The 14874-nt window shown below is 31.1% G+C and overlaps 1 protein-coding gene across 1 annotated transcript in view; it reads left to right on the forward strand.

Moving 5' to 3' along the window:
- The window catches only part of LOC127715627 (DNA repair protein RAD50-like), a 93183-nt gene that overhangs the window by 12994 nt on the left and 65315 nt on the right, over nucleotides 1–14874 (forward strand). The window contains exons 8-15 of the mRNA XM_052221731.1: nucleotides 151–219; nucleotides 1467–1556; nucleotides 2938–2998; nucleotides 5141–5218; nucleotides 6193–6269; nucleotides 8466–8567; nucleotides 9459–9528; nucleotides 12366–12466. Of these exons, the coding sequence (XP_052077691.1) occupies nucleotides 151–219; nucleotides 1467–1556; nucleotides 2938–2998; nucleotides 5141–5218; nucleotides 6193–6269; nucleotides 8466–8567; nucleotides 9459–9528; nucleotides 12366–12466 (648 nt within the window). The remainder of the gene's footprint in view (nucleotides 1–150; nucleotides 220–1466; nucleotides 1557–2937; nucleotides 2999–5140; nucleotides 5219–6192; nucleotides 6270–8465; nucleotides 8568–9458; nucleotides 9529–12365; nucleotides 12467–14874) is intronic.

Genomic DNA, 14874 nt, shown 5'->3' on the forward strand with positions numbered 1-14874 from the left:
GTGTCTATACAATATGCCAAGCTCTAAAATACAGTCTACAAAAGTTGGAAATAAATTACAAAAAAACAATCAAAATCTGCAGATGAATCCATTAATTATTTTATAGTCTCATAAAGAATTTCCGTCTGATTTATAATTTGGCTTTACTAGGATTCCACTGTGAAGGAATACAGGATAGAAACAACCTATCTAAAGCAGCACAAAGACAAGGCTTCACAGGTATATAGGTTAATTTATTAAACTAGTACTGTGGATTCAATTATTTATGTTGGTATTAATTTGCATGGATTGATAAAAAATTGTATTTCCTTGGATATTTGAATTTGTGGTTTTGTGGAAGTTTGCATATAAGCCTATAGAAATTTATATTTCATTGAATAATTTATTTTGTGGTTAAACTGAAATGATGAAATGCACGAAAATTGGTATCCAACGAAAAATAATAAATCTGCGGTATACTTTAAAAAGTGGAAGCATGCATGAATTAGGTTGCTGAGTGTGTTTTGATTTGAATACTTTTGATTTCATTCAACTTTAATTGGGCATTGTGATATTATAGGTATGTCTTTGGCTTATTTTTATTCTTATTTATAGAGATATGTATTAATGTAATTGTAATCATAAAAAGTAATTCTGTAAGTAACAACTAATAAGTATGGAATTAACTTGTTGCAGAGAATGTGAATATCGTGAATTCAAATCAAGTCTTTTTAGTTCTGATAATCAGATGATGATATCTTTGAGCATTGCTTAGTAAAACATCAATTTGTTCATTCAAATGTAATATTTATCACCAAAAGAGTAAACATTTGTACTATGAATTTAGCATTCTGCAAGATGTAAATTTTTATGTACTTAAATGATAAAAAATTGTCACCTATTAATTTTGAACATGATATTTTTGTCTAGTCTGCGACGTTTATGTAGCAAAAGCGAGACATAGCAATCCTGGATTCAGTCTTCAGTGGCGGCAGCATCAACATTTTGGTTTAGTGTGTGGTTAAAATTTTTAAAACATCCAGAACTTTGTCCAACTTTTATGGAAATTAATGAATTTTTGACAGAAGCTTCCAGAGTAAAATTTTTAAAAGTGTTGATTTTTTCCATATTTTACTATCACTGGGATTAAAGTTAGTGTCACATAAATAAATTTTTCAAACCTTCATAGAATTTTATGAAACTTTTTTTCAATATTTTGAAAGAAATCATTGGTTACTAGCATTCATTTAATGCACCGTAGAATCAAGAATGCTCTTGTGTTTTGGTTAAGGTTTGTGCTACAGAAGACTGCCATTTTTATTTACACACAGAACTTTCATGCCAAGAAGGAAACCTCAGTTAATTCATTGAAGTTCAGTCTGTTGATTGTAAGCACACACATTTTTATTTGACATATATTATTATCATTTATGTAGATATCCAGTGCATACATTTATTAGCCTGCAATGCTTTCTGTCTGTTTTCAGCTTGAAGGTGATTTGAATGAAGTCCAATCAAAGTTGATGGCATCCAAAGAATCAGTAAACAGTATAGTATCTAAGTTGGATCCAATAGAAGTAAGCATATAGGGTCATGCCCCAGTCATCCAATAACATTTTAAGTAGCTTTAATAGTTTTATCTTGAGCGCTACTCCTTTCGCATTATATGAATAAAGGATTAATTTAGAATTGAATTCTTCTTTTTGTAAATTTATTGGGGTGTGAAAGCGTTGAAATCAACCAATCACGCTTCAATGGAAAAATGTGAACACAGTCAAAGCTTTTACAACCCTATAAAATTACTAAAAGGAGCATTCAATACTTATAATTACATTTTTTTGCTAGGATCATGAAAACACGATTTCTATCAAGTTTTCTCTTTTTTACCTGTGTACTTTATTATGGAAGTATGTGTCGTCATGATTTTTACATTTCATTTTGAAATGAAGGTTAATTTCAGACTGACGCGAGTTTGCTGTTAGTCAATAAAATTAACGTATTATAATGAAATATACATGTAATGTAATTATTGGAAGATCAAAGGTATTGAAAAGGGTGCACTAAATCCATATTGCTGAAGACATTTTAGTTAAATGTCAATAAAATAGAAATCCAAAATTACCGTTACAAAATGAATGTTTCCAGAGGTCACCTTAGGATTATTGAAAATAAACAGACAAAAATTCATGTCAAACTCTAAATCAAACCGAGTCTTTGTCAAATTCTGAATCACGTGGAGTCTTTGACAAGCTGTGATTGAAATCAACAGATAACTAATGATCTGAAAACCAAAACTTAATCCAACAAAGACCAGTACCAAGTCTGGATCTCTATCACTGCATGTGATTGATTGAGGTTGCATGTATACTGAAGCATAACTGGCCATTCTCTATCTTTGGAGCAAGAAAACTTTGTTGATAGTTTCCTTGTACAATGAGTGTTGTAAAATTTCAAACTATCAGCAAACAGGAAGTGGCTGCACAGTAAAGGTAAACATTGCTTACTCTCTACAATAAGTCAAACAGGAAGTGGCTACCCTCCAGATGTAAAAATTGATAACTCGCTATAACTTAACATTATCAAGCTGCATAAAAATTCCCTTTCATAGAAGCCACGAAAACTTTAATGACAGTTTCCTACCCATAATGGACAAACCAACATACAGAGTCGAGCAGTAACTAGACCTGCTTTAACCTTCTGCGGTGGTGACACAGGTAAAAAGGAACTTGACCATTCAATGTTGAAACTTTTTATATGTTTAATATATGAGCACTCAATCCTTGATTTTGAATTTTTCATTGGTAGAACATGTTAACAGCAGATCTAGATCACACCCCATATATGGCAAACAAGACAGCAACATTGAAACTACTTGACAAGTATAAATAAATACTCTCAGTTATTGAAAGCAATGTTAGATTAGGAAAATAACAGTAATGTAACTTAAATATTTTTCAGAACAAATTGAGTCAAATTGGTGCCAAGTCGGATGATATCTACAGACTACAAAATAATATAAGTAAGTGTATATTTTCAAAAATAAATTATTTTTCTGTTGTAAACAATAGACAGAGTAAATTTGCACAAACCGTTTCTTATAAAATATAGATTAAATGCCACTTAGTTGACAATAGTGCTTTAGTAACCTGCAAACTTTATTGTTTAATGTTCTTAGCAATAAGAGGGGCACAGTAAGTCCCTATTTGTATTGTTTTCCAGATATTTTCTATACCATTATTCAATGTTTAAATTGAAATTTATAAGAAATGTATTGAACAAATCTGATTGTTCAAAACTATAAGGCACCATAAGGTACAATCAGGTAGATCTCTTGAAACCGAGATATCTTTGTGATATGCTGGCCTGATGGGACACAAATGTCAAAGATGATGAAAATGAAATAAAACAAACGACACACACCTTGTAAGGTATATAACCATGATTGAAGAAAAAAGTGTATGTATTAACTCTTTTTTTTGTATAGTAGATGAATAAATAAACAGGTCATATATTTCACTTGAAAATGTCGTTCGCACAAAATCTCCCCCTCAGCTGTCATAGCTGAGGGGGAGATCTCTCTCTTTGAAGGTTTCAGAGGTTGGCAGGTATGATATTATTATAGATATATATAAACTGTAAGCAGCAATAATGTTCAGCAAAGTAAGATCTACAAAAAAGTTAATATGACCATAATTGTTAATTGACCTCTTAAGGAGTTATTGCCCTTTAAAGACAATTTTACACAATTTGTTCATCAAGTTTGCTAACATTTAAAAATCTTCTCCTCTGAAACTACTGGGCCAATTACCTTCAAACTTTAACTAAATGTTCCTTAGGGTATCTTGTTTATAAATTGTATCCGAAGTTTGTATCCATCGACAAACATTGCCGCCATGGCTAAAAATAGAACATAATGGTCAAATGCAGTTTTTAGCTTATATCTCAAAAACTAAATCTTTTAGAGCAAATGTGACATGGGTTGAAATTGTTTAATTTGTCAAGATCTATCGGCCCTGAAATTATCAGACGAATCGAACAACCCATTGTTGGGTTGCTGCCACCGAATTGGTAGTTTTAACAAAATTTTGCAGTTTTTTGTTAATATTTTGAATATTATTATAGATATATATAAACTGTAAGCAGCAATAATGTTCAGCAAAGTAAGATCTACAAAAAAGTTAATATTATTATATTATTTCGTACTCTTAGTATTATTTATCTTCAGCTTTGAAAAAAACGTATAATTCAAGATCTCTTAGGCTAGTGTTTATGACTTAAAAGCATTTTTTTCTCCTGTGCCGATTTGTTAAAAGTTTAGGTTTTTTTTTCACTTGGAAATTTAATCGTCTAAATGTAATGTCGACTGGGACAGAAAATTTAAAAAAAAATCTTATTGAAAATAAACTAGACTAAGGTTGGTACCATTCCATCTTTGCTAGCTAAGGGTTATGATCCAGTCCCTTCCTCTCCACCCTTGGCAGATTAAGCCAACATTTGTGATAACAATGTTAGGCCAACTACCGGTAGACAAAAGTCATGCCCATTCTTACTACATCACTCTTGACCAATGGCAGCACTTCTTTAGTGTTGAGGTGTAAAAATGGTTGCGTCTAGTATTTTGAAATTTCGTAAAGCTGGAACCGAAAATATACATTGACATTCCAACATTTGCACTAGAAACATACCCAAGAACTTCTATTAGTTGATTAAGAGCTTTAAAATTGTCACTAAATATCGTCGTATGTTTTGGGGGTAAAGACATGTTGCACAATCAGCATGTGGCAATTGTTTATTTACATTTCCTACATTTACACATGATCATCTTAAATGCCCTTTTTGATTGGATGCTGTCAGTTACAACTGCTACCAATGGAAATCATTACCTCATGGATCTGAAATTCTATCTTAATCTGCCAAGGGTGGAGAGGAAGGGACTGGATCGTAACCCTTGGCTAGCGAAGATGGTACCATTCATGACTTTATATGATTATTTTCTACAATAAACTGCCATCAGATTCACAATCAAGTGGGAATGATGCTGACTACTTGTACACTATATTATCTTATTTATATAGTGGGAAAAACCCACCCACATCCATTTTAATGGAACAGCCCTCACATGCTTGCTCCAATTCATTTTATGTTCTAATTTCTTTTTCAGCAAAGCATACAAGTGAAAAAAAAGAAATGGAAAGAACTGTAGAGGAATTACAAAAGAATATAGAAAATGAATTTCAAGGTAAAAGAGGATTTAATGTGCCACTATTTTGATAGAAATAAATTAAATTCTTCCATTTTATTTTTTACCTTCGTCGCCGAAGGCGGAAGCAGGTCTGGTAACTGCTCAACTTCATCCGTCTGAAAGAAAACTTTCATCATCTTCTATGAAAGGGAATGATTTCATATTTGGTCTACAACTTGATAATGTTCAGTTGTAGCGAGTTAGCAATTTTTACTTATGCTGTGTAGCCACTCCCTGTTTGCCGATAGTTTGAAACATTCATTGTAAAAGGAAAATTTTTGTCAAAGTTTTCTCTGCTTCTATGGAAGGGAATGATTTGATATTTGGTCATCAGCTTGATAATGTTCAGTTGTAGGAAGTAAGCAATTTTTACATCTACCCTGTAGCCACTTTATGTTTGGCAATAGTTTGAAATTTTACAACACTCGTGCATAGAAAATCTTAGTCAAATTTTTTTTGGCTTCAAATGAAGTAAATGATTTTAATATTTGGTCTGGGAATGATCAGTTATGGTCTGTTATACATGTAATCTCAATCAATTGCATGCAGTGACACTGGTCCTGACATGTTATTGGTCTTGTTTCAACATTATATTAATTCTATTGATGAATTGATATGATGATGTATATGTACTTACTGTCTACTATATTTTTTGTTTGAAATGTCATTTGTGATGTCACTGTGACTCTATCAAAATTGACCTATTTGACTGAACACCAAGTGTTATTTCTAGTCAAATTTTTGGTTGAAATCTTCCAGTAGAATTGTTGATTTTATTTCTGTCTTTTTATGTTTAAATTTTGAAATGGCCTTTTAAGTGGGAAATGGTTAGCTAATTTTTAACACTTGTATTTTATGTTTATATAACCTGTAGTTTTTTTGTTCTTTGGTGGATAATTGTCTCATTTGCAATCATAGAAAATTTCCATACTTTTATATAGACATAATTTGATCATTAATTTCCCCAACAGGTTCAGTTGAAGAATTGAAGAGAGTTTTAGCTGAGTTCCAGAACAAAGTTCAGGAGAGAGAAGATACTTTATCTCAAGTATGTATCTCCAACATAAAACAACTTTCTTTTGTACTGATAATCATTTAATATTTGATAAAAGGTTCAAAATGTTGTTTTTTTTTTGGGGATGTATCTGGCTTTGTGATAGCCTTATCTTATTTCCATATCATAGATACCAGAATTGTACGGCAGACGCCAATTTCATCTTGTCAGACCACACCAATTTGATTCCTAGTTCTTTGGATTTCCCTCTCTTTTTTTGGAGCCAAAGTCTTTTTAAAATAAAAAAACAAATTACTGCTCCCGCAAATTTATGGTCAGCATTTCCGCTTCGAAATGAGTTATTCCTCGAAAAATTTTTCTCACATAGATGCTTCTCTATTGCATACAATGATCCGATCATTTCAAAAGCACGTGATTAATCAATTTGTAAATAAAGAGTCAAAATAGGGATGCCAACATTCAGTTGTTGTGTCAGCTAGTCAGCTTATGAACACATCACGTTTTACCTTTGAAGACCTGTTCTAGGAAGCAAAAAATAAATCTTTCGTAAAATTTCATTAATATATGCTTATAACCATTGTCTTCACCGATCTTTGTTTCATTAGGCTTAACTGTCTGTCTTGGTTGAAATAATTTGTAAATTCCATTGAACTTATTTAAGATATCACAGAAGTATTTGATTTTGATGAAACCTCATATTCCCCTCTTAGTCGTTTGGCATGCAAGCAGAACTCTTTGTTAGGGGGATCCAAAGAGCAGACATCAAATAAGGGTGGCTTCAGCGACGCTCCAATTTAAAAAAAAACACATTTCAGATTTATTGACATGTGTACCCTCTCTTTAAAAGATACTTTATGGTCATAAACCTTGATGGACTTAATAAAAATGTTAGAAAATTGGTACGTGTGTCTTATCTGCCAAGCACATGGATGTTAATTAGGGTATCAACAAAGACTGGCTGGCTTGGAGTCAGGACAATGTTCTGCTTATGTAAAGGTGTCTTCCTGTAGACTGTTTCCTTGTGAAATAGCATGTTGTAAATCCAGCTTAGAGTATTGTTCTAGTACAAAAAAGTGTTCGTAATTTGATAATATCACTTTAATTGGTTCTCCTACTGAATGTACATGTAATAATTGCCACTGGAAATTAAACAGCCATCCCTCCATTTATCTTATGGTATTTACAACTTAGTTATCTAGCAAATGTAAGGATATGTGGTATGATTGCATTAAGACAACTGTCCACCATAAACCAAAAGACAAGGATGTAAAAAAACTACAGGTTTAATACACCAATGAGGTAATTCCAAACTAGCTATAAATTATGTAAATGTATGTAAAGTCTATGTTACTATGATATAGTTGGGCAAGTATTTCTTTGCCCTTTGTAGTTTGTGATATGTTGACATAAATCTGCATCTGTGTTCTTCAATCCTTAGATGTTGTGTTCAATGCTCAGATGTAGTGTCCAATGCTCAGATGTAGTGTTTCATGCTTAGATGTTGTGTCCAATTCTCAGATGTAGTGTTTAATGCTTAGATGTTGTGTTCAATGCTCAGATGTAGTGTTCTTTGCTTAGATGTTGTGTTCAATGCTCAGATGTAGTGTTCAATGCTTAGATATAGTGTTCAATGCTCAGATTTAGTGTTTAATGCTTAGATGTAGTGTTCAATGCTCAGATGTAGTGTTCAATGATCAGATGTAGCAAATGCTCAGATGTAGTGTTCAATGCTCAGATATAGTGTTACCAAGTGTTACAAACAGCATAATTGTTTTTGAATTATCCGTTGATAAATTAAGAAATTATTAAGCAAAAGTTGACCTTGGATGAATTTGGCTATTCTTTTTGGGTACCTTTTGGACAGACAGCTTTCTCATATTCATGTTTTTACATCCACGATGTTCAAACTTTTGGGTTTGAATTTTCTTGATAAAAGTTATTCCAGAAAAGCACTTCACAAGCAACAGATTTATAAAGGTTTATTTTTATTTGTGTTTTAAGACTTCTTGAACTTGTAGTAAGGTTTGAGCTGTAGCCTTGAGATATAGAGAAGCAATAAAAGTGCTGTTACTTTGTTTCTGTTTATCAAGTGCTTGTAAGGAGTTTAAGTCCTGAATGAATACACCATACCCTTCTTTTACATTACAACTAAAACTGAATGAAACCAAAAAAAAAAATTATACTTTAGTCTTAGCTTAATAGTAGATTCTAAGTAATATTTGACTTCAGTTTAAACAGCAAAGCAGGGAACTAGAAAGAGAATGTGAGCAGTTAAATAAAAAGAAAAGTGACCTGTTACTTCAAGTAGGGAAATTAGAACAGGAGGCTCAGGTAAGCTAGTTAACTTCATTATTAAGTAGTGTGTAATTTTGTTCTGCTAAATGCTAAACAAGTAATGAATGTACAGCAAACTTCATGATCAGTAGTTTGTAATAAACAAATGGATGATTAAAAACAATCTGTATACCATAAGTAGATTACTGTAAATTCAGGATTTTTGAAGACTGAACTTAATGCGAGATTAATTTTTGCGATTTCTGACAGTAAATTTTCATACAGATACATGTATCATATATCAGAATGTGAGTTATTATTGTGATTCTCACTCAGTCATATTATTCCCATTAATAAAAATCTCACAATAATTTCTGAATTTACAGTATTCATCAATGATTTATGATTTATGAAGATTTGTTTGACTTGTTTGCCTTGCAATTTTTCTTTATCAGAAATAAAAGAAAAATGAACAAAAACCAAAAAATCAGCCATTTAATACTTAAGCACACACATACATCATAGAATTCAATTATTGTACAAATAAGATAAGGTATAACAATAATACATTTTAAACGAGAGTAGTTTGATCAAGTTTTAACTGAATGTTAAGGTAACTCCAGGGTTTTGATGTTATTTTTACCTTTGGTTAAAACATGCTTAGCTCTAAATACCAATGTTATTTGGCATTATTCAGGTTTTTTTGTACTCCAGGGATGTATTTTTCTATCTAAGAATGTATTTATGTGCTAATAAAACATGGCCATATGATTGAAAATCATTGAAATAGAATGTAATACTAAAGCATTAATTCAAAATCAGTAAAACATTTTTCATGATCTTACAATGCATCTTTCAATTCAGTTTTAGTTAATTGAATAATACATAAATGTGAATAAAAAATCCCATAACCAAATTTAAATGACAGCTTTTCTACTTTTTATACAGGTACATGATAACAATATTACAAAGAGAAATATACTTATAGAACAGTTTGCTGACAAGTACCAATTTGAAGGTCAGGTAACATTTCTGTCAATGAAACTTTTTGTAAATACTCAGAAATATGTTAGTACACTAAAAATGTAAATATGTTTATTCTATTCACTATTGTCTAAGATCTTTCCCAAAGGGTTGTTATAAATGGAGGGACTTTTAAATGTTAGATCTCATGGATTAAATCATTAACATGTGTATAAAATAAATTTATAGTAGTAAGAAGGAAATATACATCTGAAGAAAAGATAAAAGCAAATAATTTTGAAAAATTTCTGTAAATAAGAAGGTATGACAAGAGGGCTGTTCATGGGACCCAGGGAAGGCACTTCAAAATCTCGATGGGTGGGTGTTTTTTTTACTGTAAAAGTTTAAATTCTTAATTTGCCTCTATATATTGTTACCCCATTGTCAAAGTGCCTTCCCTGTGTATCATGTATGTTTTTATGGAACAGCCCAGAGATGTTTGTTGGTCCTTAAATAAACTAGAGGCTCTCAAGAGCCTGTGTCACTCACCTGTATTTACTGATACTTTGGAAATCATGTAAAATAAGGTTAAAATCATAATTAATAGTATAAGATATTAGATATTATAATGATATCTAAGATAATAACAAAAAAACTGCAAAATTTCTGTAAAATTACTAACTCAGGGGCAGCAACCCAACAACGGGTTGTCGGATTCGTCTGAAAATTTTAGGGCAGATAAATCTAAATCTGATGAACATTTTTGCCACCAGTCAGATTTGCTCTAAATGCTTTAGTTTCAGAGATATAAACCAAAAACTGCAATTTTACCCCTATGTTCTATTTTTAACCAAGTCAGCCATGATGGTTGGAAGGCGGGGTCATCAGACACATTTTTTAAAATAGATACCCTTATAATGATGATGGCCAAGTATGGTTAAATTTGTTTCAGTAGTTTCAGAGAAGAAGATTTTGTAAAAGATTACAAAAGTTTACGAAAATTTGTTAAAAATTGACTATAAAGGGCAATAACTCCTAAAGGGGTTGACTGACAATTTTGGTCATGACGATTTATTTGTAGATCTTACTTTGCTGAACATTATTGCTGTTTACAGTTTATCTCTATCTATAATAATATTCAAAATAATAACCAAAAACTGCAAAATTTCCTTAAATTACCAATTCAGGGGCAGCAACCCAACAACAGATTGTCAAATTTGTCTGAAAATTTCAGGGCAGATAGATCTTGACCTGATAATCAGTTTAACCTATGTCAGATTTACTCTAAATGCTTTGGTTTCAGAGATATAAGCCAAAAACTGCAATTTTACCCCTATGTTCTATTTTTAGCCATGGTGGCCATCTTGGTTGGTTGGCGGGGTCATCGGACACATTTTTTAAAACTAGATACCCTTATAATGATTATGGCCAAGTATTGTTAAATTTGTCTCAGTAGTTTCAGAGAAGAAGATTTTTGTAAAAGATTACAAAAATTTACGAAAAATTGTTAAAAATTGACTATAAAGGGCAAAAACTCCTAAAGGGGTCGACTGACAATTTTGGTCATAACGACTTATTTGTAGATCTTACTTTGCTGAACATTATTGCTGTTTACAGTTTATCTCTATCTATAATAATATTCAAGATAATAACCAAAAACTGCCAAATTTCCTTAAAATTACCAATTCAGGGGCAGCAACCCAACAACAGCTTGTCAAATTTGTCTGAAAATTTCAGGGCAGATAGATCTTGACCTGATAATCAGTTTTATCCCATGTCAGATTTACTCTAAATGCTTTGGTTTCAGAGATATAAGCCAAAATCTACATTTTACCCCTATGTTTTATTTTTAGCCATGGCGGCCATCTTGGTTGGCAGGCGGGGTCATCGGACACATTTTTTAAACTAGATACCCTTATGATGATTGTCGCCAAGTTTGGTTAAATTTGGCCCAGTGGTTTCAGAGGAGAAGATTTTTGTAAAAAGCTAACGACGACGGACGACGACAACGGACGACGGACGCCAAGTGTTGAGAAAAGCTCACTTGACCCTTCGGGCCAGGTGAGCTAAAAATGGAATGTTTTCATGACTTTCAAATTTATGTTAATTTTATTGATAGACATATAGGATGAAAAGTTTGGTCACTTATATCATGTATATTCAGAAATATTATAACACAATCTCAATAGTTGAATATAAAATACTTGGTACATTTTAATAGAATCACATAAATAGAATGTAGAAAAGTAAAAACAGTGAATATTGTTAACATGTTTAAACAATATATACATATCTCTGTGTAAGATCTACATATAAACTTGATTATTAAAAGTTATGATAATATACACAAAATATATAAGCTAAAAAGATGAATTAAAAACTTTTACAGATATTTTTAGCATGCTTTCTTTGTCCCTTTATATTTAATACACAATACTAGGTACAAGACTTGAAGGCTATCTTGAGGTCACTGTTTGTTTATTAAAAGTGGCACTCTTACACTTTGTGGCAAACTAAAGATTTTACAAAATCTATATCTGATTAAAATGACACTTTCACAATAAATTTTAAATAGAAAAAAGATAGCAACTTTATGTATAATTGGTCCTAACTTCTGATAATCATAAGCAATAGTGATAAACATGGTGATGATATGTAGATGTTCATTAAATGAACATTTTTGTGTTAATTTTTTTCAGATTTGGATCTTGTTTATAATTTTACAAACTTAGGTAAAGTTATTGAAATTTTTTTTTTAATTTATTGTATATATTGGATATCATTAGTTTATGTGCAAAGAAGACTTGAATAACATTTTGAATGACACCAATGGAACAAAATAAACCAAAAAAAAATGTTAGCAGTTCAATATAAGTTGTACTTTCTTGTTAGGTTTTAGTGGATGTGAAATAACAGATGAAAAATACAGAAGTTTTATTGAAAGTGTAAGAAACAAACTAGAAACCATGGTTACTGAAGGAAAAAATCTAAAGGTTTGTATTAAGTAATTCATGTATATTTGTTACATTAATTGTAAGATATTTGATCCAGAATTCAAATTCTGTATATATGAGGCTTGTTTTCCTTCCTGATATTAGAAATATCTACTTCAGTTTTGGACAGATCTGTGTAAATAAATATTTATAGTACCGTAGAAAGGCTTGTATAGTTCGCAGTGGTACATAATCCGCACCCCCTTCTCCCCACGAAATTTTAGGTAAAAAAACTTTTTGTAACTGTTAGAAAAGGTCTAATGAAACTCCGGTAATTTCAAATCCTGTGCGGTCGTTTGCGGTATTTTCTTGGAAAAACCTGTTTTCCATCATCAAACAGAATCTGAAACTGCTTGTAAATGATTCTAGAACGCTTCATGATTGTTAAAATAAGTTTAATTCACTTAAAAAACAATTTAGAAACTTGTGTATGTTTAAACAGGAAGTTTAAAAAGCATGTGTAAAAGAAGAAATTAACCGGTGAGAGTCGAAATCCATACATAACAGATATCACTATAATACGACTTTGAAAGTAAAACAGTTCCATCCTTTTGTAAAACAGTCTTTAATATATCTATCACATTAATGTTTGAAGGGTCTTAAGCTAATACAAACCATATTAGTCAGTATGAAACACCAAAACGGAACGAACAATAACCGATTACGTTTTGTAGTTTACAAATTCTAAGCTGGTTTACGGTTGTCTTTTTCACTATGTTTGTATCGTTTCAATCAAGCAGATACCAGTTTATTTCAACCAATGCATTCAGTTTATGCATTGAAAAGAAATGAGAAATTTGTAATGAAAGGTTTAGTTTTTATATTTATCAGTATTAATTTGATATTGAATAGAAATAACTTATTAATATGGATGAGTTAAAATTACTAGTTTGAAAAATGATAAGAGCGCCCTCTACAATAGAAATAACAAAGATGGCGGAACGTAAACAAACCACCTCGACTGCGAAATTGAAATTTTTCTCTTATTTCTTGCTTAATGTACTCTATAGTCCGCACCCCGTCTGGAAGGTCCAATTTTGGAGAATAAAACCGCGGACTATACAAGCCTTTCTACGGTATTTACAACTGTTATGTTATGATTTAGCAATATAAATTCAGTTAATATTTCATATACTTATATTAGAATAAATAAAGAGCTGCTGAACCAACGCCTCCTATGTTTTGTGCTGGTAGAGTTCCCTTAAGTGGATACCAGATGGTATGCAGGGTTGTCAAATTAAAAAATTAAAAAATTTAAATTTAAATTCTAATTATATTAGAATATTAGTATTAAAAAAACAAACGAAAAGATCTATTGAAGAGTACATAATTTCTACTAGGTAAGGTACTTCTATTTCACATTTTTCAATTTCAATTAAAAAGCGCAATTTAGGATTTTTTCGAATTTTAATTTCTATTTCTGAATCTACACCCTTGGTAAAAAGTAACTTGCACACAAAAGTTTATTATCAACATATTTCTTATTTTTATTGCTGCTATTTAACACAGTTAAAGGGGCATTGGCTGTCAAACTCATGTTCCCCAATTAGACTCAAATTATCATGATTGATTTATAATATATTTAAAAGTATATCTAAATTATAAAAAGTCTAAAATATGTTAATCATCGTTTTTACCTGTATAAGAATGAACGAATTTTTGTGGATCAAAACAGTCAATCAAATGATTTACCTTTGTTTCATTTTCAATGTTGACATTCTTTTCCTTTTAAAAACTGAACACGCATAATTTATGCGTAATCCATCTCTAGCCTAGTGGTTTAATTGAAGGTCACATTAATACAGATTCATTGAGGTCGAATTATTCACTTGCAAGTGAATAATTCATTATTGATGTTTCTTAGCTTATTTTGACTAAATTGAACCATACAGGCTGTTAAAAGCGAATTACAATTCACTATTTCACTTTCATTAATGATTGAACAAAAAAAAATCATATTTTAAATTTTTTATATATCTCGTAGCTAATGCCCCTTTAAGAAACAGGATAATAATATCAATATTTTTTTAATATTATTGTGCTACATGTATTAACATAGATGTTAGAAAAGTTATTATTACTGCTTAACAATGAATAACAAACATGTGTTAACCAATTTTCTTGAAACTAGTGATTTCTCTTGTAATTCTAACTAAAGTTATTGAAACAGTTGCAAGGTTATCAATACAATGTTGATAAGTGAAAAAGCTTGCTTTATCTGACTTTAAATCAGATGAATCTGATTTCAATCAGACCAATGTTTGTTTTAATACTTGATCATTTTTAAAGCAGTTTTTGATAAATTTAGAACAGAATTGACTATTTGCAAGAACAATTTTGGTAGTACAGTCGATTCCGGTTATTTGCATAGCCTATTTGTCAAACAAAATTATGCAATAAAGCGGAGT

The sequence above is a fragment of the Mytilus californianus genome, unplaced genomic scaffold (assembly GCF_021869535.1).
Source record: "Mytilus californianus isolate M0D057914Y unplaced genomic scaffold, xbMytCali1.0.p SCAF_9, whole genome shotgun sequence".
NCBI classification, from domain to species: domain Eukaryota; kingdom Metazoa; phylum Mollusca; class Bivalvia; order Mytilida; family Mytilidae; genus Mytilus; species Mytilus californianus.